General features: G+C 41.0%; 8 protein-coding genes across 8 annotated transcripts; all 8 read left to right on the top strand.

Moving 5' to 3' along the window:
- Nucleotides 1-81: 81 nt before the first annotated feature.
- On the top strand, nt 82-1,926 carry TM35_000312180 (uncharacterized protein; the record flags this gene model as incomplete). Its single annotated transcript, XM_029028699.1, has 1 exon — nt 82-1,926. One exon carries the CDS (start codon nt 82-84, stop codon nt 1,924-1,926), a length of 1,845 nt encoding a protein of 614 aa, XP_028880098.1.
- A 523-nt stretch (nt 1,927-2,449) lies between these two features.
- TM35_000312170 (integral membrane transport protein) lies at nt 2,450-3,964 on the top strand (the record flags this gene model as incomplete). The annotated part of the gene is made up of 1 exon (XM_029028698.1): nt 2,450-3,964. The coding sequence occupies one exon, from the start codon at nt 2,450-2,452 to the stop codon at nt 3,962-3,964; it is 1,515 nt and encodes a 504-aa protein (XP_028880097.1).
- A 1,148-nt stretch (nt 3,965-5,112) lies between these two features.
- Nucleotides 5,113-6,801, top strand: TM35_000312160 (uncharacterized protein; the record flags this gene model as incomplete). Its single annotated transcript, XM_029028697.1, has 1 exon — nt 5,113-6,801. One exon carries the CDS (start codon nt 5,113-5,115, stop codon nt 6,799-6,801), a length of 1,689 nt encoding a protein of 562 aa, XP_028880096.1.
- Nucleotides 6,802-7,378: 577 nt separating this feature from the next.
- Nucleotides 7,379-8,770, top strand: TM35_000312150 (uncharacterized protein; the record flags this gene model as incomplete). The annotated part of the gene is made up of 1 exon (XM_029028696.1): nt 7,379-8,770. The coding sequence occupies one exon, from the start codon at nt 7,379-7,381 to the stop codon at nt 8,768-8,770; it is 1,392 nt and encodes a 463-aa protein (XP_028880095.1).
- A 296-nt stretch (nt 8,771-9,066) lies between these two features.
- TM35_000312140 (kinesin) lies at nt 9,067-12,300 on the top strand (the record flags this gene model as incomplete). The annotated part of the gene is made up of 1 exon (XM_029028695.1): nt 9,067-12,300. The coding sequence occupies one exon, from the start codon at nt 9,067-9,069 to the stop codon at nt 12,298-12,300; it is 3,234 nt and encodes a 1,077-aa protein (XP_028880094.1).
- Nucleotides 12,301-12,815: 515 nt separating this feature from the next.
- On the top strand, nt 12,816-13,403 carry TM35_000312130 (uncharacterized protein; the record flags this gene model as incomplete). Its single annotated transcript, XM_029028694.1, has 1 exon — nt 12,816-13,403. One exon carries the CDS (start codon nt 12,816-12,818, stop codon nt 13,401-13,403), a length of 588 nt encoding a protein of 195 aa, XP_028880093.1.
- Nucleotides 13,404-13,951: 548 nt separating this feature from the next.
- Nucleotides 13,952-16,363, top strand: TM35_000312120 (protein kinase; the record flags this gene model as incomplete). Its single annotated transcript, XM_029028693.1, has 1 exon — nt 13,952-16,363. One exon carries the CDS (start codon nt 13,952-13,954, stop codon nt 16,361-16,363), a length of 2,412 nt encoding a protein of 803 aa, XP_028880092.1.
- Nucleotides 16,364-17,619: 1,256 nt separating this feature from the next.
- Nucleotides 17,620-20,340, top strand: TM35_000312110 (uncharacterized protein; the record flags this gene model as incomplete). The annotated part of the gene is made up of 1 exon (XM_029028692.1): nt 17,620-20,340. The coding sequence occupies one exon, from the start codon at nt 17,620-17,622 to the stop codon at nt 20,338-20,340; it is 2,721 nt and encodes a 906-aa protein (XP_028880091.1).
- Between the last annotated feature and the right edge of the window lie 961 nt (nt 20,341-21,301).

Genomic DNA, 21,301 nt, shown 5'->3' with positions numbered 1-21,301 from the left:
AAAAAAAAAAAAAAAAAAAAAAAAAAAAACGAGGAGCTACTAAAAGTTGAAAAAGAAAAAAAAAAAGAAAAGAATAATCAGATGGATCAACAGGAAGATTATCAGAGTAAGAGTTTATGGGAAGTTCTTGGTCTTGGCCTCCAGGAAGCTCCTGAGCAACAACTCCTTAAGCGACGCGTTGTGATAGTAGGTGATGCACTTGCTGGGAAACGAACATTTGCCACTCGTCTCTTTGCTGCAGCGATTCAGCATTTCCCATCATCCACTTCATTAATTTCATATTCAAACATGAATGGCGGAGTTACGGGTAGCAATAACATTATCAATAGTAATAATAGCACGAACAATGAAAACATTAACAACAATAATGACAACAACAGTATCGAAAATAATACTGGCTCTGGTAATATAGGTGGAGACAAGCGTACATTTACCCATCCAGGTTGGCGAGAAGGTTCTGAAGCCAGTAGTGGTGGTGTTGCTGTTGTTGGGGTGACGGCGGTAGAAGGTACTGTTTCTGGGCGGTCTCCTATGAAGGAGACTACACGACAACTGGCGTACTTTCCTCATGGTGCTGGTATAGCCCAGACGTTTCTCATGCAGCGCATTCCAGCGAGCCGAAATTCCCTTCTTAACACTGGAGAGGATGGTTTGGGTAATGGTGCTTCGTATAGTAGCCCCACTAGCGGTTTAGGTTCCAGTCTTCTTTCCGGTGGTGTACGTCGTGCAATGACTGAATTTTTTTGTTGTGATGCTCCAGGTGCTTTAGCAATGGCACTTCCAACATTAGAAACCTTAGAGACAAGTGTAGTGTTAATCGTAGTTGACACCAGTGAACCGTGGCGTTTACAGGATCAACTTCAGCGGTGGTACGGTTACTTAAACGCTCATATTGTACAGACACTTCGAGTGGAATTACCAAAGCAAGATGAAGTGCGCCGCATGCGTATGATTGAGCAACAACAACGTTTTTGGCAAGCACAACAGCAGGTATTAGGTACAGCACGACGTCGGTGGATTGAACGTGAGGGTATATTAAAAAATCGTACTGGAAATGGTGGTAAATCTGATGTTGAGACCAATACTTCTACTACTTCACTTCCAGCATTAGTAGTTCCCAAGAGCGGTATATCTCCATTACGAACCATTCTTGTCTGTACAAAAACAGATCAGTTAGAGAAACTCTCTCGTGAGTTGGAAAAGTTATGTCGTGGTGCTTCCCCCAGTAATAGCGGTAATATCTCGATATCAACAATGAACATCACCGCCACACTGGGAAGCTTCAGTAGTGTAAGATCCGCATTGCGCACAACAGGCCTATCGCTTCTGGATCTCGTTGGACAGTTACTGCGGAAGAAAGCTATTGAACACCAAAGTGCCCTTGTTGGGACTGGCAGTCGGGTGAACACCACAGCCACATCACCGTTACCAGCTGTACCAGCCACTAGTGCCGCAACATCTCCTTTCGGGGTGGGATCCCGACTGCGTGATGAGGCTTCTGGTGTATCTGCGCCCAGTGGGCCCAGCACCTTTGTGCATCCCTTCTACAAACATCTCTGGGCATATGTGTTTCAATTGTTGTACGAAACACCTGCAGTGTCGAGTGGTGATGGCCAGTCACTTTGGCCGCCACTGCTTGAGGAGATGGATGCTCAATTCTCTGCACAGTTCCACCCACACGCCTTTCTTCCGCATGGATCTGATCACTTGGAGCTTCTTAGTCCCTTTCTGACATCTACAGACGCCATCACTCTCAATAGTCTCTTTGCCCCTAATAGCAAGGATGGCAACATTGAAAACAATGGAGAGGAGATGGATGACACTAATAGTGCATTGCTTATGCGGGAAAAATACATGAAACAGGTGGAGAGTTTGCTTGCCGCCACAGGACCAGAGGAGGATGTGATGATTTGGGACAAACTGTAAAGAGAAGGGGTGAGAATATTTTGAAAGCAGGTGAAGAAGTGTAGAATCAAAAAAAAAAAAAAAAAACGCAAGAAGAAGAAACAAGTGAAGTAGAAAAATCAAGTGTGTTAAGTGTAAAAAAAAAACAAAAAAAAAAAAAGGGAAATTTTACTTCAAAGTTGGATTTTTCCCTCTTTTTTGTTCCCTGAATGTTTTTTTTTTTTGCTTTTAGTTTTTTCTTGCTGTTTCTAAATGCGATTCTCTCTCTCTCTCTCTTTTTACCTTCTTTTTTTTTTTCTTTTCTTTTGGTGGTGGTGGGTGAATTTGATGGAAAGGGTAACAGCATACCAGAGTGTAGGTGTGGTATATTTGCCTTGGCTTCTTCTTAATAGCATTGTCGTTTTAAAGAGCTGAGAACTTCAACAAAACGAAGAGTGGGCTACATTGATAGGAGTAAAGGTTACTACACGGAAATTTTATAAAAGAAGGAGAGGGAGAAGAAGAAAAATTAAATAGGATAAAAAAAAAGAAAATAAAAAAAAAGATGGAATATATTTCAAGGAGTCTTCGCGAAATGGTAAGTTATCAATTTTTTTATATACAACTCTCAAATGCCCTTATGGGTATAGGAGCAGGTTTAGAGGTTCCTATCATCACATTAGTAGGTCGTCAGCTATTGTACAGCCAAGATGTTATTGCAAACTACGTTACACTTGTTGCTGTATTTCGTGTGCTGGCCGATATTCCAAGTGGAATCTTAGCAGAATGCGCCGATGTTCGTATACTTATGACATGCTCTGTCATGGTCTACGTGGCTGCATGTGCAATTGCGTTTTTCGTAAAGTCTGGTGCCATTTCACTTTGTGTCTTTAGTATACTAGGTGGTTTTTCTATAGGTGTTTTCTTCTTAACTCGACATATTTATGTTGCTCGTGTTTCAAAGAAAGAGCATCGTGGGATGGTATTATCATTTCTTTCTGGTATATTGCGCTGGTCGCATGTAGTAGGTCCAATAATACTTGGTGCTGTAGCATCCAAAAAGGATGAGTGGAGATATTATTTTATAGTGCCACTTGTGTCTTCCTTGGCAGCATGGTTATGTATGGATCTAAATTGTTTTTTTTGCTGTACAGTAGAAGAGGAGGTGAAAGAAGCGAAGAGCGAATGTGAAACCAAACAACTTCTTCCTCATCATCAGCTTCATTCTCCTTCTATTCCTTCCTCTGGTATTCCTAATGATGCTGCTGTTGCTGTTGCTGTTGCTAATAGTAATGGTGGTAATGATAATAATAAAATGGCTGATGCAGTTCAACAAGGAGTTGTAGTGCAGCCATCATATGAGAGTACTGCTGAAATAAACCGTAAAGATACGTGTAGCAATACTCACACAACATCTCTGGAGGTGTTAGATCAGAAAGAATGCAATAGTAATAACTATGGAACTGTCTTACAAGAGGAAAAACGACCGTTTTGCTATACTGATCTTTGTACACTTATCGTAAACGAATGGACCACAATATGGCGTCTTGGTGTTTATATCATTCTAAATGTATCGCTTCGTGCTAACCGGAAACTTCTTCTTACATTTGCGGCTATGCGTGTGGGCTTTACAAACCCACAGATTGCATTTCTACTCTCACTTAGTTTTGCCTTTGATGCGTGTCTATTCCCAATTGGTGGTGTTATCATGGATCTCTGTGGTAGACGTCTGGCGATGTTGCCGGTTGTGTTGGGACTTGGCTTTGCATTTGCCCTCCTGCCGCTTTCGCAGTCGTATGCGTGGCTGCATATCATGGCTGCTGTGTTCGGTACGGTGGATGCCTTGGGCTGCGGTCTAATCTTAACACTCATTGCCGATCACGCACCGGAGAAATTAGACGGTCCGTTCTTTGGAGTGATGCGCACTGTGCAGGATTTGGGCCACGTTGCCGGTGCCCTGCTGGTCTCGCTGCTGCTGCGGCACGTGGACTTTGTGGTTTGTTGTTACATTTGGGGAGTGGTGGGTGTGATCGCCGCGCTGTGGGCTCGATTTGTTGTTCCTCTTAACCATCCTTCATAAAGAGACGAGGCCGGTAGAGAAGGGAAATGAAAAAGAAGTGTTTGTGTGTGTGTTTCCCTTTATTTCAATGAGAGGGAAATATAATATGAAAGTTTCATGGCTTTTCCGTTTTTTTTTTTTTTTTTTTTTTTGCAAGTGTCTTTGAGTGGAATGAATATATGCATGTATGTATGTGCGTCATTGTTGTTGTTTTTTTTTTTTTTTTTACTTTTACTTTTACTTTTACTTTTAATCATGCTTTTTTTTTTATCGATACTGACGATGAAGAGTGAGGCAGTTCAACAACTTGGGGAAGCAAATAACAACAACAACAAATACAATAATAACAATAACGGGGTGAGTGGAGGGGGAACATTTGAAGAAAGAAGAAAAGAATGTCTGCAAGTGGTTTTGTCGATCCATAGTATCCTGCCGGATACAATACTTTCCAATAATAATTTTAGTACAAAATTTAAATACGGAAAATATATATGGAATCGATAGAAAGTTCAAAAAAGAAGAAAACAAATAATTAAAGTAAAAAAAAGGAACAACGAAATATAAAGGAAAAAAGGTAATCTGCTAAAAGGAAATAAAATTCCTGCGTGTATATATATATATGTTTTTTCCCCTCCTATTTCTGTGTCTGTGTGTGTATGTGTGTGTTTAGATGGGGTGAAATTCTTCTTTGCTCCTCTATTCATCGTGTAGCTTTGAGTTCATCTACGGGTCACATTATAGGTCGCCGACATATTTTCATGCACAACAACAGAAACGTCATAGTCAACTATAATATTAATATTATTATTATTAATAATATTAATAATAATATTAATGTTTACAGGGGAAAAAAGAAAATAATTTATTCCAAAAAAAAAAAAAAAAAGAAATACATATGTGGAAGTTGTGCAAGTGTATATCAAAATAATCCATTGATGAGAGTACTTTTCTCTGCTTTCTTTAACAGAACAAAGAAGGAAAAGAAAAAAAAAGAAACAAAGTGACAGAGGTAGTTGGTAAAGTGAATATTATTCCATAGTAGATATTATGTGTCTTTTCCCCATTACTTGACATTTTCTTTTTCTCCCTTCTTCTTTTTCTCTCTTTCTGTGTAGTCTGATAATAATCTGAAAAGAAAAAAAAAAAGAAATAATAATACTCTAACAACTATGGCTGAGTCTGTGTCGAGCGGTGTGACCAGCTTTGAGGTGGACGACACCTTTCATCTTATCGACACGGAAACGGGCAACACGTGGATGCACCAACGCGATGGGGAACTCAGCGGAGTCTCGGAAGTCCCGCCGAGTAGAGTGCGGCCGGCGTTAAGTGTGAGTGATGGGAAAAAGGCAGAGACGGCATCCCCGCATTCGGCTGCGGGAACCCCAGTGAGTGCGGGAACACGGTCATCATGGAGTTTGGCAGGGAATTCACCTGCGCAGCCAATTCTTCACGCAGAAGAAGAAGAAAAAGAAAAGGAAGAAGAAGAACAACAACAACAACAACAACTAAATCAATTCTCGTCTTCAACACGGTCTAATATGAATGAGGTACCGTTTTCATTGATATCTAATGGTAAACGGGAGGCAGATTCCTTATCACCATCACATGTTCAGGAAGTGTGTCCACTTTCTATGAAAGAGTCTGCAAGCACATTCTACAGGTTAACCGCATCTGCACCAGAGGATGATATCACTCTTGTATCGACAGAGCAACCAGTTCAGACAGATCACAGTATTAAACAACAGGAAAGCGACACTGAACAAAATGTGACATCACCGGAAGGCACTTCAGTGAAGTCAAGAATGGAATCCCCTGTTGTTGGAGTTCAAGATGATGAGAAAAACTCAAAGATACATCCGTCATTTACAAATAGGATGCTTGCGGAGAATGCAATCCTTCGCTCGCAGCTGGAAGAAGCAGATCATAATAGTGCACGGTATATACTCCTTCAGGAGAAGACTGCTGAGGAATTAAGTAATACACATAAAGCGTTGGTATTTTTCTACAAAGAGGCAGAGAATACCAATTGCTCTAATGAAAAATTGTGTTATCAGAACCAACCGGATCAAGGGATTTGGCCGGGATCCTTCTTAAATATGCTTTTCCCTGGACAATTCGTGGAGCGTTTTCTGCCGAGATGTTCTTCTCAGCCTTCTGAACAGCATTTCAGCGGTATGGATCCGTCAGTTGAAGAGAACCACACATCTGCGGAGTGGATACGTAATTTTCATTTTGCCAAATGGTACGCCCGCCATGGCCGTGGAAGAGAGGCGATGGAGAATTTATTGCTTGCCATTACATCTGAAGACTTTGTTGCCTGGCACACACTTCTTGTGATGGATGAGGAATGGAACCGTTTAACGGGGGAGGAGCGGCAACAGTGGGATTCACTTGTGGCGGCTAAAGTGACGGAAGTACTGCGAAGGGGCGGAAATGGATATGTACAACAACAACAACAACAACAACAAGAAAAAAAACAGAGTGAAGGGAAAGAGTATTCGTCTACACCTCAATTGGCATCGCTTCAGCCAATCGTACTTGTGCCGTTTATTAGACGAATGAGTTTACGTTACGCAGAGGAAAAGAAACGATATAAAGAATTGGTACAAAATATAAGAGTGACAAGGATTTCACCTCTTGAAGAGTGGGAGGAGCCCCCGGCATCTCATAAATTCTTTGCTACAGTAATAGAAGATCTTCTTCTTGCTTCCCTTGGCACCTTTCCTGAGAATGTGGAGTTGTTGTACTTGATGGCTTCTTTCCGTGGTCTCCAAAAACGTACAGAGGAATCGACAGAACTACTGAAACATGTACTTTCCATAGACCCGTCGTATTTGCTGAAACCATTTTCTGTGTAGAATCAACGCAATTAAGATTGTCATTATCATCAGTAGAGGTTTGCTCTCTTCAGTTTTTTTTTTTTTTTTTTTTACAGTGAACTCACTATTCCCAAGGTTTTTTTTTTTTTTTTTTGCATTATTGTTTTTATTCTGAAAATTAATCGTAAGGGTGAAACTATGAGCGTGACAACAGTTTCATCACCATCATTATCTTTCTATTAGTTCATTCCCATTAGTCCATATCTGATTAGTATTTTCCTTGCTACTTTTTTCTTTTTTTAGTTTGCCTATTATATACATAGATATATATATATATATATATATATATATCCTTCTGTGTGTTCCCTTTTTTTTTTTTAAATCGTATTCTACAACTACTAGTGTGTACCCTGCATGGTTTTTCCTTCTTTTCAAGTGTTTGATTCCGTTCCTTGGGGTTTTGGGGATTATACGTTTTATATCTTTTTTTTTCTTGTATTCTTTTTCTTTTCTGTAGAATTAGTGGGAACTGGCTTGTTTTACTACTATTATTCATTGATAGTCATTAAAAAAAAAAAATTTATATTTTAGCCTTGGTTCACCTGTATTGTTTACCATGAGCATGCTCGAGATCTTAATAGAGTTGGTGATCAGCATCTCTATCTGTGGAATGGCGGCATACTTTTTCCTCAGTGTCCCAATGGAGGAACGTAGTGTAGGTGAGGGCGATGGTGATATGAACAACAATGGTGTTGGTAACGGCAGCGGTAATAATGGCGGTAATTACAATCAGCGAAGTACACTGACACTGGAGCGAAGCCACAAGTGCGAAGGGGCGATGTGGTGTAATGTGCTTGGCCGCTGGGTGGCGTTTCTCTTGCTTGGCGGTGGCTCTATTGATAAGGATGTGTGGACAGACCGTATTGCTTACTTTGTGGATAGGGCAGCACGGCAGGTAGCGGAGGTGTTGAGACGTAAACAAGAGGGAAATGGAAAAGGAAGAGAAGAGGTGGAACGAACACTGCGTGTGCGGCCAGAGATGATTCGACTTGTGCGTATTGAACTTAGCGGTGGGGGTCCTTTAAGTACAGTGATGAACCAACAACAACAACAACAACAACAACAAAGCCATCAACAACAACAACAAACGTATGGTTCTGCTCAACAAGGTGGTTTAGTAAATGGACTTCATCACACAAGAACAAGTAGTGATTCTGCACGTGTGGGAGGTTTGTTTACAGAGATACTTGAAGCCGGCGGTGTGGCCACATCTCCTTTGATAGGTGTTGTGCTTCCACGTATAGGGCCTAGTGGAATTATTTCATTAGAAGCTCCATATAATCCTGCTAATGCGCATGATAATAGTTTAGACTCTATTCCACCAGTTATGCCAATGAATTCAAACTCATTGCGTTGTTTTGCAGTGCCTATAATATATGAAGATCATAGGTTTGCACTGCAATTTGCTTGTTATTTCCCACTCTTATTTGCACTTCCGGCAACATTAAGTATTCCATCAGATGTGTTAACTCTCCATTGTGCTCTATCAGTTAGACGTATTGTTTTTCATGCTACACTTTATGCTGCTTTCTGTGGTAACAAAGTTGAACTTAGTTTTACCAGCGAACCTCAATTCACAGCTTTATATGATGTCGCCCCTGTCAAACGTCGTCAACACCATCCAGCAGCAGCAGCAGCATCACAACAACAACAACAACAATTTCAGCCATCCTCTGGGAATAGTGCACAGGTAAACTTGCCTGTCGATATGAACACAACACTTCCACCATTAGCTCCTGTCGTTGGTAGTGGTGCAGCGTCAGTAACGCAGCGTTCGAGGGAAAAATTAAGGGAAATTGTTGATTTGGCGGTCAAACGTGCTGTTCAGTCCATTACATACCCATGTGTGTTACAGGGAAAGATGAGGTCACCGGGTAAAGAGATAAATAACGACAATGGAATTATGACGTGGACATTGGAAAAAGCATCCCTTCCACTTCACTGTTAATAAAAGAAGTCGTCTTATTGGTGTTTCTCTTTAACTCTATTTCTTTCTCTCTCTCTCTCTCTCTCTGGTTGAGAATGCATATATATATATATATATATATATGTGGAGGAGTTTTATTTGATCGTGTCTTTGTTTCGAGAAAAAGAGAAAGGGATAGATTATTTACCAAGTCGTTGTAGAGACTTATGGTTTCCTCATCGTATCTGCTTTTGTATGTGCTTCTCTCTGTCTATCTGTATATTCTTTTTTTTTTCTATTTGTGTTTTCTCTCTATGTCTGTGTGTATAGGTGGTGGGATGAAGGTTTACTGTCGTTTTGCACCACCGCATGCATTTGTCTCAACAACAGATGTGGATCGTGATGAATCGGATTTGCAAACTTCTTCATGGATTGCACCCACAATGGTGCTGCTTTCACTCCGTAAGAGTGGTAATGAGCAGCAACAGACATTTACAGTAACGGACCCACTCTCTGGAAGTATGGCTTCATCTACATGTCAGCGTGTTTTCATTCCACGCTCTATGACTGCCAGTGCTGTAGGCACCACTTCTCTTAATTCCTCTTCAGGACAAGAAGAGGATCAACAACAAAAACAGCAGAAGGGAGTTTTTGATGAAGTAGTACGTCCTTTTCTGCATGATTTGATTATTGGAAAACGATGCATGTTCCTTGCATATGGACAAACTGCTACGGGAAAAACATACACGATGTTTGGACCAGGAGTGGATGATAATATATATGAGCTTCAGCGACGACAGCGACTTGCATCAAACAAGCGTGCTGGACTTATTACGAGAGAAGAGACATGTGAAGAAGAAGAAGAAGAAGAAGAGGGAATGGTTCCTCGGTTTTTGCGTGCTATCTTTGATAAGTCGTGTATAGAGGTATATGGAAGATCTGTGGACTTTGTAGATCTTTCTTGTCTTGAAGTGTATAATGAGTGTACGACAGACCTAGTGGCTCTTCAATTTCAACAACAACTTCAACAGCAACAGCAACGGAGAAAAACACATACAAGTAAGAAAAAAAATGGAAAGCCTTCCTCTCCGGTATTAGATGATATGGAGAGTGATAATATTCGGCGGGCGTGGATGCGATACGAAAATGGCGGATTAGGCGGCGGCAGTGGGATGAGGAAGATATCATACAAATCAACTGAAAAATCACAAGTACTCCGTGGAGCCATGCGTCTTCGCTGTGCCTCAGCCGTTGAGTGTTGGCGACTCCTCTGCGGGGTTTTGGCACTGCGGCATCGTAGTCAAACAGAGCGGAATGTACGTTCCTCGCGTAGTCATCTGCTCTTGAGACTTGTACTGCACAGTACGGATGTTACTACCGGCATGGTGGATCCACTCGGTGAGGCGATGTTCGTCGACCTCGCGGGATCGGAGACCTACCGTGAGTATGCATGGATTGGAATGGGTAACAGTAATAGCAATAATAATAATAATAATAATAATAATATTAATAATAGTAATAATAACAGTTATAACAATCTTAACAGCACCAGCAGTAATACTAGTGTTGTAGTAGAACACGATGGCGCAGTGGCATCACCACTTTTGCCGACATCTACTGTAGATGTCCCACTTGTAGCCTCAACTTTCAATGCAACTCGCCGCGATGGCGATGGATTAACGGCGGCCGAACGTAATTCACTACGAATAAAGGAAATGCGGCATATTAACAGTTCACTTCTCGCACTTCGCAAAGTAGTACGTGCTCTTCGTACAACATCGTTAACAACACGTGTCCCTTTTCGTGATAGTGCCCTAACGACTATTCTTGAGCCCTTTCTTGTTCCTGATGGTTCAGCCACAGTTGCATGGATAGTGTGCTGCTCAAGCAGACAGCGTGACTTTCATGAGACTGTTGAGTCACTTCGCTTGGGAGCAGAAGCCTCTGCAATACCCGCTCATGTGCAACTCGCACCAATTGTACTTCCCACCAGTACGATTAATAGAAACACTTCGAACATTAATAATAATAATATTCATATTAACAGTGTTAGTGGTACTAATAGTAGTGCTGAAGGGTTTAGTGGGGAAAGAGCACTCTCTTCTAGAGGTGTTTATACACAACCAGTAGTGTCATCATCTTTATTATCATCAGCAGCAGCAGTAGCGACAAATATTAGCGGGCGGGAAATATCAAATGAGAAAAGGAGAGGAAACACTGTATCTGGCGCTGTTATTCAACGAAGTGGTAGAAACAGTAATAATAGCAGCATTATGAACTCCAGTAACCATATCCCAGGAACAGCCAGCCACTATATGAATGATTGTAGTGATGCGGATAAGAGCAAAGAGAAAGAAAATAAAAATGAGGAGGATGTGGAGGTATACAAACAATATGCCTGGCAGCTTCTTGAACAATGTAAGACGTTGTGTGAACGTTATGATGAATGTGTGGAAGAACTTGCACGTGCAAAACAGATTATAACCACCAAAGACCGTGAAATTGCAGAACTACGGAAGCTCTTAGCCACAGCCGAAGTCCAGAAGGATCCACAACAACAAGCAAAGCAACAGCAACAGCAACAGCAGCAGAATAAGAATAAGAATAAGAATAAGGAAGAAGAAGAAATTGAGGAGGAACTTTCAAAGGAAGAAAGTAATGTAATTTCTACTGCTCCAACATTGTTGCCATCCTCTCATAGTGTGAGTCCTGGTGAGCACAGCACCCCGGTGCCGCCCGCATGGTTGCGAAAAAGTGCCGTGCGTTTAAATCATAATGACATCTCCTTGGCATTGCCTCATCTTTCTTTCACCGCAGAACCAACAGGTGAGACAAAAGTTAAAGAAGAAAAAGAAAAAAAAGAAGTGAAACCTGTAAATATGGAAGGTTCAGTACACAAAGATGCAGAAACTAGTGAAACTCATGGTGATAGTAACAGTAATAATAATGCTGTTGAGAATGATGGCTATGATAAGGGTGCCGTTGACCTTATTGACTCTATTCTTCATCGATACTGTGTTCATCATGACCCTTTACAGGATATGAATGACAGAAGTAGTAATAACAACAACAATACCATCCAAAATGACACAATGAAAAACATTGAACGTACACCAGCTGGTGTATTGGAGAGCAAAGGTTGCGATAATATATCCGTTTTCACTACTCCCGCTGAAGCTCTGTTAGATACAAAGATGTCTGTTTGTACTGATGCCTTTGCTGGTTTAAAGGTCAATACACGACGTGAGCGTCTTGTTTCTTTTGTATCTCCCAGCAGTCATGGTGCGGTGCCACTGCTGAAATTAGAGGAAGAACTTCACCCACCGCATATCATTCCACCGCCACCAATGCGTTCATCTCTCTGCACAAACGTCATGCCATCGCTTGGGGAAGTATTGCAAAATCAAAGACAAAAGCAGAAGCCACTTCAGAAGGAGGAAGTCACAAAAACAAAAGATACTGAAGTACCAGGAAAAGGAAACTCTCTAGTGGCGGATGAGAATATTGCTGCTGGGATTTTGCAGCAATTAATTTCACGTAGTGCCGCATTTACTGAAACTGTGCCGGAGTGAAGTCTTGTGAAGAATGAAGAGGAAGAAGAGAAAAAAAAGAATAAAAAAAAAAATCAGTATATCAAGTTTTTCTTTTTTTTTTTTGTGTAGTCACCCTTAAATATGTGATCCCTTCTTAGATTAGATAGTTACACTTCCATACATGCAAACTACCGCATATTGAAAGTAAGGCTTCATAATGTCTCTTTGATGGAAGAGTTTGGGATCATGTAGATTATAGGGTTTTGATTACTGCAGCAGAGATATCGAGGGAAGAGGGAGAGGGTGGGATATTATAAGGTATGATTATTATTGGTGTACGCTTATTCGACAAATTTTTTTTCTGGAAGTTTAAAGGAGTCTATTTTATCACTGCAAAACTAGAGGGATCTTTCTTCTGCCTTGATTGCTTCTTGCTCTCTCTCTCTCTCTCTCTCATTCTCTCTCTTTTTTTCTTTTCTTTATTTCTTTCTTCTTCTGTTGTACGTATGTAAGTGTTTTTTTTTTTTTTTTGGTATCATATTTCTTTAGTATCAATGACATTTGTATTTGAGGCCCGTCTACTTCCTTTTGAGGGAAATGTTTTTGCACGGTCTCTTTACACAAGCGAAAGCAGAGTTAACATAGATGAGGCAGAGCTGGCAGATCTCCCAGTGTGGAAGAGAAAACTTCTTCCTTCACTCTTGGAAGTTGTGCAGCAATGCTATACCACAGAGGAACAGTCAAACACCGCATGGAGAGTTGTATTGCGCATTCTGGAGGAAATGCCGGAGTTGCAGAAGGCATATGAGCACATTGTAGAGCATCGAGAGCGCCAACGCTCAGGAAACATGACGGCGGAGGAACTTATGATGGAAGAACTTCTACGTGAACGTATGGGAAATGATTATTTGGGCGATGAGAAGGATGCGAGTAGGAGGAAGAGGCGTAACGTATCCAATAGTGATAGTGGTAACCACAATAATAATAATAATGATGATGATACGAACAGTGATAATAGTGATAATGATGAAGACGAGACGGTGGATATTGCAATGTGTTTTGCTGAGGATGGAGAAGTTTTGGGTATTGGCTCTGCGGGTCTGTTTGGTGGTCACGGCTATCACTCCACGAAACGAAAGTAAGTAAATGGGGAATAACAAAGAGGTACAGTGAGAAATCGTCTTTCATTACCATAAAAATGAAGCTAAAGAATAAAAAAAAAAAAGAAAAAAAAAACAACAACAACTGTAAACTTCACCCAGTGGTATTAACACTGTGTGTTTATATGTGTTTATGTGTATCTCTCTCTGTGTGTGTGTGTGTCTCTCTGTACTTGTGTAACCCTTCCACCGGAAAAGTTTGTACGAGTGCTTCTTCTCATATGACTTTCTTTCTCCTTCTTCCTGGAGGCAGAGTAGTTCGTCACTCGCAAAAGGGGTGTAGTACGTTGCGTCTGTCTACGAGGTGTGAGTGTATCTTTACATTTGTGTGTTTGCACATTTATTCGATCCTAGTGATATATATATAATATCACTAGAAGAGTTAGGCTGTGGTGTTTCCCAAGCGTAAGAAAACACGAAATAGAAAGAAAGGAAAAAAAAAAAAAGCAAGTACAAGAAGTAACAAAAGAAAAAAAAAAACGAGGAATCTCCACGCTGACATTACTGGAAGCGTGAGGTGAGGCGGGCGCATGAACAACACGGCGCCATCGCTCACGTTACCAGGGACACAGCAACAACAAGAACAAAAACAAAACCAACATCAAAAACAACAGCAGCAGGGTCAGGAGCAAGAAGAGGAAGTAGTGGACGCTGCTGTTTCAAGGGCACTTTATTCACCGTCTCACATGCAAGAGCGGAAAAAACCCCGCCTCTGTGAAGAAAATCCCTCTTCCTCAGCAGCCGTGCTCTCATCTCTCTTTTCCACCACAAGACAACAACTCTCTTTGGGTAATGATGCCAACGTGAGGGAGGGCCCAGAACAAGATGATGGCTGCGGTGCCGGACGTTGTATTCGTCTGCTGGAGCCAACGCCTCCTCCTGCTGGTGCCTTTGAAGAAGAAGAAGAGGCGGAGGAGACACAAGAACAACAAGAAAAAGAACAACAACAACAGCAGCAGCAATTAGGCTCTGCAGAGTCTAGGGTTGTTACTAATGAAACAGCTCCTCGTCAGAGATTGCGGTTAAATTTGCGGCCGGCGACGCCGAGTTCGGCTGACGCGAGTAGTGCCTGCAGAACCACAAGTACATTACGGCTCTCACTGCGCCGCAACACACAAACGGCGACATCAGAAGAGAAACCGCAGAAAGTAGATGAGGAGGCAGTTTCCATGCATGTGGATCCTTCCTCCACGAAGACAGTCCCTTGCAATTCGGAAGCTAAAGCTGAAGCAGAAGAGAAGAAAAATGAACAAGGTAATGAAAAGGAAGACCAGCAAAGTACAACTTTGAGAGATAGACAGCAAAATCAACCACCAGGACCAGCACCATCAGCACCAGAACTAGTACCACAAGAACAACAACAACAACAACAAAATCAGGTTCCGGCTCCCCCACTAAGTATATCAGTTAATCCAACCGTAGAGGAATCTGCGTCGCAGCCGGCGAGACGTTTTCGTAATTCCACTGAATGGGGAGAGGTGATGTCGCCAACACCAACTCCGCAGGGAATATACAGCTGTGGTTGTACACCAAGCTTCCGCTGCCACAGTAAGACTGGAGTGCCGTTGCCTTCCGGTCCTAGTCCACTGGACTTTAGCTCTGTAACCGACTATGTTGAAACCAAGTATGAAATGCGGGTGAAAATCAGTGAGGGAACCTATGGTGAAGTATATATTGGACGTTGTCGTGCGACAAATGAAATGGTAGCGATAAAACGACTAAAAGTACTCCAGGGACTTGATGGTTTCCCCATTACCTCACTTCGTGAGGTGATAGCGCTTCGACATATTAATACAGCTCGTGAACGAGCTATTACTAATAATGCTAATAATTCGGTATCAAATATGGGAACATGTAGTAGTGATAATAAAAAAGAGGATCCTATAGAGGAGGTAATATCTCTTCGAGATGTCTTACTGTCCCAAACTCATCATGATATTTGTCTTGTTTTCCCATATGCCTCATGTAGTATTGCTGGTTTGCTACAGCGACGGTTTCCCTTCACAGAGAGGGAAATTGCATACATATTTAAAAAACTTCTTACAGCTTTAATGAAATTGCACGCAATGGGTATTATTCACCGTGATGTTAAGGCAGATAATGTGTTAATTCACAGTGATGGTCGTGTTCAACTTGGTGACTTTGGTTTATGTGTATTTGAGGGATCTGGTAGACGTGCATTAACACCGAGTCTCATTAATCTCTCCTACCGCCCACCGGAGATGCTCCTAGGTGTGACTTCGTATGATGTTAAGGTTGATATCTGGTCCGTTGGCTGCTTCCTTGCGCAGATGTATTTACGCACTCCGCCCTTCTTCCTCACTCATCGTAATACCGCCGGCGGTGACCCACGTCAACAACAGCAGCAAAAGCAACAAAAACGTGCTGCGACGGAACTAGAGCAACTTTCACTCATTACGGAGGTACTCGGCCCCATCTCAAGTGCCGGACAAGATGCATTTCCCCCGGAACGCTGTCAACACTACGCCCAACTGCAGCAGCTGCGGAAGGCCCTCGCCAACTCCTCCTCCTCGTGGTCGTCGGCTACTCCATCGCTCGGCTCTCTCTTCGAGCCAAGTTTTCTCTACTCCCAGTTCCGCGGGTTCGCGCCGTGGTTCACCGCCACCGCCGAACACCGCCGGCGCGACCCATCACATCTCCTCCCATCGCGCGAATGCGTTGATGTCCTCACCGCTATTTTTCAATTAGACCCACGCCGGCGGCCAACGGCAGCGCAGTTGTTGGAAATGCCATTCTTCGATCTTCGCCGCACCGCACCAAGACGCACACCGGGAGGCGAAGGATCGTCACGCAGTAATGCCGGTCCGGATCGACTCGCGGAGGAGGAAGAGGTTGAGCGGCACATCCGACGCGAGATCGCGGAGAAGCTGCAACGTTATCAAAATAGTCACATTGCCCCAACTACAGAAGCTGCAAAGTAAACAAAAGAGGGAAGAAAAAAAAGGAAAAAGGAGGAGATGGAAGAAATACATTGGTGAGGAAAATACTGTTGTTGTTTGGAAGACTATGAGGGAGATATAGAATAAGAGAAAAAATTAAGCTGAAAAAAAAAAAACCGATATATGTGGAACGATTAATGCCAAAAAAGCTCCAATAAAAGTGAAAGAAAGAAAGAATAATAAAAAAGAAAAAAAAGTATGCACGGGGCTATAACCACATAAAACGGTGAAGAAGAAGAAAAGTTGGAAATTAAGAAATGAGAGTATATATATTCATGTATATATGTATGTGTCGGTTGACAAGAGGATAAAGTGGGTAAGAGATAAAAAAAAAAAAAGAGATATAAGGAAATCCGCAATTAAAAGAAATACTGATGTGAAGACAGTATAAATGGTGTAAAGAGAAGTAGTTGCTGCTTTTGCTGGGAGTCAATGCTTTGGGGGTGTATTGGCTTCCAGTAGCATTGTAATTGTGGTATCTTTATATACAGATATATTATGTCAATCTATCTGTATCCATATATACATTTGTCATCACTCTCGAATATATATATATATATATATATATGTTCGATCAGTTCTCATCTTTCCCTATTTTTGCTATTTCTTTGGGTAATCCCCTATACCTTATTATTCGATTGATATTATCGAAAGCGCAGCAATAGCCGTTCTATGTGTTCTCATGGATCACTTCACTTTATTTTGATCACGACGTTTTCTTTTTTTTTTTTTTCTTGTCTTTGTGTGTGTGTGTGTATGTTTATTGATCATCATTTTCTCCATTTGCTTCCTTACATAATTGTCACTCAATTTTATACATTTTTACTTTTCTCCACTTTTCTCTTTTTTTATTTTTGTTTTATATCGTAACTTTCCATCTTTTTCTATCTCTCTTTATCTATATCTATGTGTCTGTGCACATGTACGTGTAATGTAGAAACACTCTATTGAAAGAATCGAGTGAAACATTTGCCGTTAGACACATTGGAACGAGTTATTTCTAGAAGGACGAGATAGTCAAAAGACATAACACAGTAAAAATACAGAAAAAAAAAAAAGGACATTACTTTGTTTCAGGAGAACAGACACAATTACTATAACTCACTCCTCTATATAAAAAAAAAAAAAGAAGAATAGCAATAATAGCAAAAAAAAAAAAACAGTAACAGAAACCTCTCACATTTCTTGACCTTTTTTTTTTTTTACTTTCTTTTCCACTTTTTTTCACTACTGCCATCATGGGAAATTCCAGGGGAGGCGCTGTGGCCATGAAAAAGGGATTGAGTACCACCCAAAGGCGGGTCTACTGGCTCATTGGCATTGGACTGACCTGTGCGGTCATCCTCATTGTTTGCATAGCCGTCCCTATCACTGTATTCCAGGCGCGTGATCGACGTGAACGGGAGAGGCGTTGGCGTTTGGAGATCAGCGAGGCGGACCGTTTGGCATCCGCATTCCGCAGTACTGTTATTGATGCCATTTCGCTAACGCACGGGATGGAGGGATTTACCTTGGGATCCATGACTTCACTACCACCTTTTAATGGCACTGTGGAGGAACGTATAAAGGATCAAATGTTTCCTCGATTTAATCAAGTAGCTTCCAAAATGCATTCAACAACAAAATTTGTACAGGCTTTTATACTTGCACCAGGTGCTGTGGTGTTGCAGACATTTCCAGAAAATGATGAAATGACTAAATATGACTTTTTAGATCCTAAAAATGAATTGGGAGATCCAACAGCAATTGAGTCTATTGATAACGCAAGTGTTTTTGCATTTGGACCACTTCATCGAGCCCTCCCTTCTTTTCCTGGGGAATGGCAACTTATTATACGTAATCCTATTTATAATGTTACAGATGTTGCTGACGCATCAAGAGATAATTTTTGGGGATTTTCGCTCGTTATTCAAGATGTAGATGCGATGATGGATGCTAATTTACTTAACGAAAGTACACAAAAAAATGGTCTGGATTATCTTATTTATACTGTTAGACGCAAAACGGGTGAAAGTATACCTATTCGTTTTTCACTGAATCCAAATCCAACATACGAAGAAATGAAAGATTTTATTGATACTGGAACAAACCGAGCCGTGTTACGTAATCGTCTTACTTGGTATATTTGCTTGCGTAGTGTACATAAAGAACCAGAACTTACACGAACAGCTATTGTTATTATTATAGTTTCTGCTGTATTTGGGTCTCTACTCATTTTTCTAGTTGGAACCTTTATGGTTTTGATATGTATACGAGACTATGAAGGATGGAAACATGCACCCAAGACAACTCCTTTTGCAATTGCTGTTATTGGTCCTTGTAATGGAGAAGAATTATGGGAATTAGCTCCAGAGTGTATGGTACATGTCTCAGAACGATTAACAGCTGTACAGCGGCGGGAGATTGTACGTCATAGGGCGTATGAGGGAGTACAGTTACATCCATACACCACCACAGTTGTGGCCCGCTCCGTAGAATCAGCTTTACAGCTCTGTTTTGATATTCTTGAAGAATTACAGTCACATCCTATTGATAATAATTTACAAGAACTTTTAGGAGATGATGGTCGATTGCTTCTTGCATGTGCGGTACATTGGTGTACAGATGCCAGAGTTCGTATGGAGACTATTAATAGAATTATTCGTTATGAAGGTCCTGATGTTGTTTATAGTGGACGTATGTGGGTATTTGCATCACCTAATGAAGTTTGCATAAGTAATGCCGCACGCAATGTTGTGAATAATATCCCTGGTTTGAAGATTGAACTACTTGGTAGTGTCTTCTTGCGTGGAGTATCAGAACGACAGGACCTGTATACTATTAGTGATCCAAGTAACAAACGACTTCAGGCAGCATCCATGGCCGCAAAAGCACATACATCTAATAATAATCTTCCCATGATACCATCATCTATGGAAACAGCAGCAGGAAATCCATTATCTATGGATCCAGGATTACTTCAGCCAAATCCATTTACTTCTAGAGAAGCTCATGGATCGAGTATAGATTCTAGTGCTTTGTTGTATTCTGATGGAAGCTGTCGGACATTAGAGTCTGGTGGGATTGGTTTTGCTTATGGAAGTTCTCATAGGAATAGTAACAGTAGTAGTGGCAATATGAGGAGTAATAACCGATTATCTGATGGCCCTGGAGGATCAAAAGGACCAAAGCAAATTAATGTTCCCAAAACACTGATTGAATTGGTTCCAACAGATGAAATGTCTCCCATGAAAACACATCGTGATATCAATACACGTACGGATCCACTATCTTCAGTAGATGGTAGCAATAGGGGTTCTAACTATGAGGGTAGTTCGAAACTCCGCGTAACCACAGAAGTAAAGAGTGGTATTAACTTTGTAGAAAAGGATCAGTCCCCTTTTTCACAAATGCAAAGCGGCAGTAATACGAATACAGGTATCAACAACAAGAGAAAGTCGTATCCAAACAGTATGAATGGTGTGATGAATCGCAGCAATACAGAAATGCGAGAAGGTACAGTTCCGTGTGATGGTGACTTTGTCACCGAGGCGTTACTGCATCCAAAGATCCCCACTTCTGTTGATACACATCTCCGTGCTGTGTTTGAGCATCATGCGGTGATGCTGGATCTCAGTTACGACTCTCTTCGCACGATTGTGTATTACTTTTTCTCGGCCTTTAAACTCCTCTTAAAGCCACTGGCAGCACCGGAGCGCAGTAATATCTTTCACCGCTTTGCCATGGCCTTTGGTGTTCCCCTGCACGATGTGTTGGAGCACCTCGCCGTGCGGTGTGCGATGCGGCACATCCAACAGCTGGAGGACACCCGATCGCTGCTGTGGAACTGCCAGCAACAGGCACAACTGCAGATGCACCTGCACTACCCGCGGGATACCTCGCCGCTGGTGGAGAGCAGCGGAACTATACAGACAAGTGAAACTCCAATGGCGTCTGGGTCACGTTTAACAGATAACTAACAGAGAGAAAGTGAAAGTGAAAGTGAAAGTGAGATGAAATGTCTACTGGGAGAGGAGGATTAAGAGGAGGAAATGCGAATTGTATTGAGAAGATATGCTGGGGGTGAAGGGGAAGGAATAGAAATGATGAGGTTCTGTTGTTTTGTTTTGTTTTTTGTTTTTTGTTTTTCTTTTTGTTCTTCTTTTTGACTGTACCTCAAGTCTTTTTCTGTTGGATCAGTTTTTTATTTATTTATTTATTTGTTTATTTATTTATTTATGAAGAAAGTGCAAAGGAAAAAAAAAAAAATAAAAGGAGTGGAAAGAGGAGATGAATAGTTTAAGAGAAATGAAACAAGGTTAAGTAAAAGAAGTTTATGTCTCTTGCTCTTTGTTTATATAATATATATGTATATATACACATATGGTGTTTTTTTTTTTTTTTTGGTTTTTAATGGTTTGCCACTGCGTGTTCTTCTATAATAGCAAATGTCCAATAAAGGATTTCTTGGAAAGAATAAATAAAAACATGAGAGAGAAAAAAAGAAAAAGTAAAGTTCAGTATTGTGTTTTTTTTTTTTTTTTCCCCTTTGGGGGAGAAGTGAAGTGGTTGGAGTTATAAACATGTTTACTGCAAAAAAGTCAATGAATATGAAACTATATATATATATATATATATATATATATGAGGTCTGTAATACACCTCTCTCTCTCTTTCTTTTGCTTGCTCTGTACATGTCGTAGTGCAAGAGGGAAAAAATAATTATAGTAATAATAATAAAAGTAATAATAAGAATAAAGACATGTGTGAGACATTTGGAACTGGAAAGGAAAAATTTAATTTGGAAATGAATAAATAAAGAGAAGAAGTGAGTGGTAGTTAATATGAGTTGGAGCAACTAGTGTTTTTTTTTTTTTTTTTTTTTTTTTTTTTTTTTTTTTTTTCCCAAAAAAAAAAGAACAAAAAAAAAATTTTATCCTC

This window comes from Trypanosoma theileri (assembly GCF_002087225.1).
Source record: "Trypanosoma theileri isolate Edinburgh chromosome Unknown TM35_Tth_31_V1, whole genome shotgun sequence".
Classification (NCBI taxonomy): domain Eukaryota; phylum Euglenozoa; class Kinetoplastea; order Trypanosomatida; family Trypanosomatidae; genus Trypanosoma; species Trypanosoma theileri.
The sequence above is the reverse complement of the archived record's forward strand: the minus strand, read 5'-3'. Positions and strand labels throughout refer to the sequence as shown.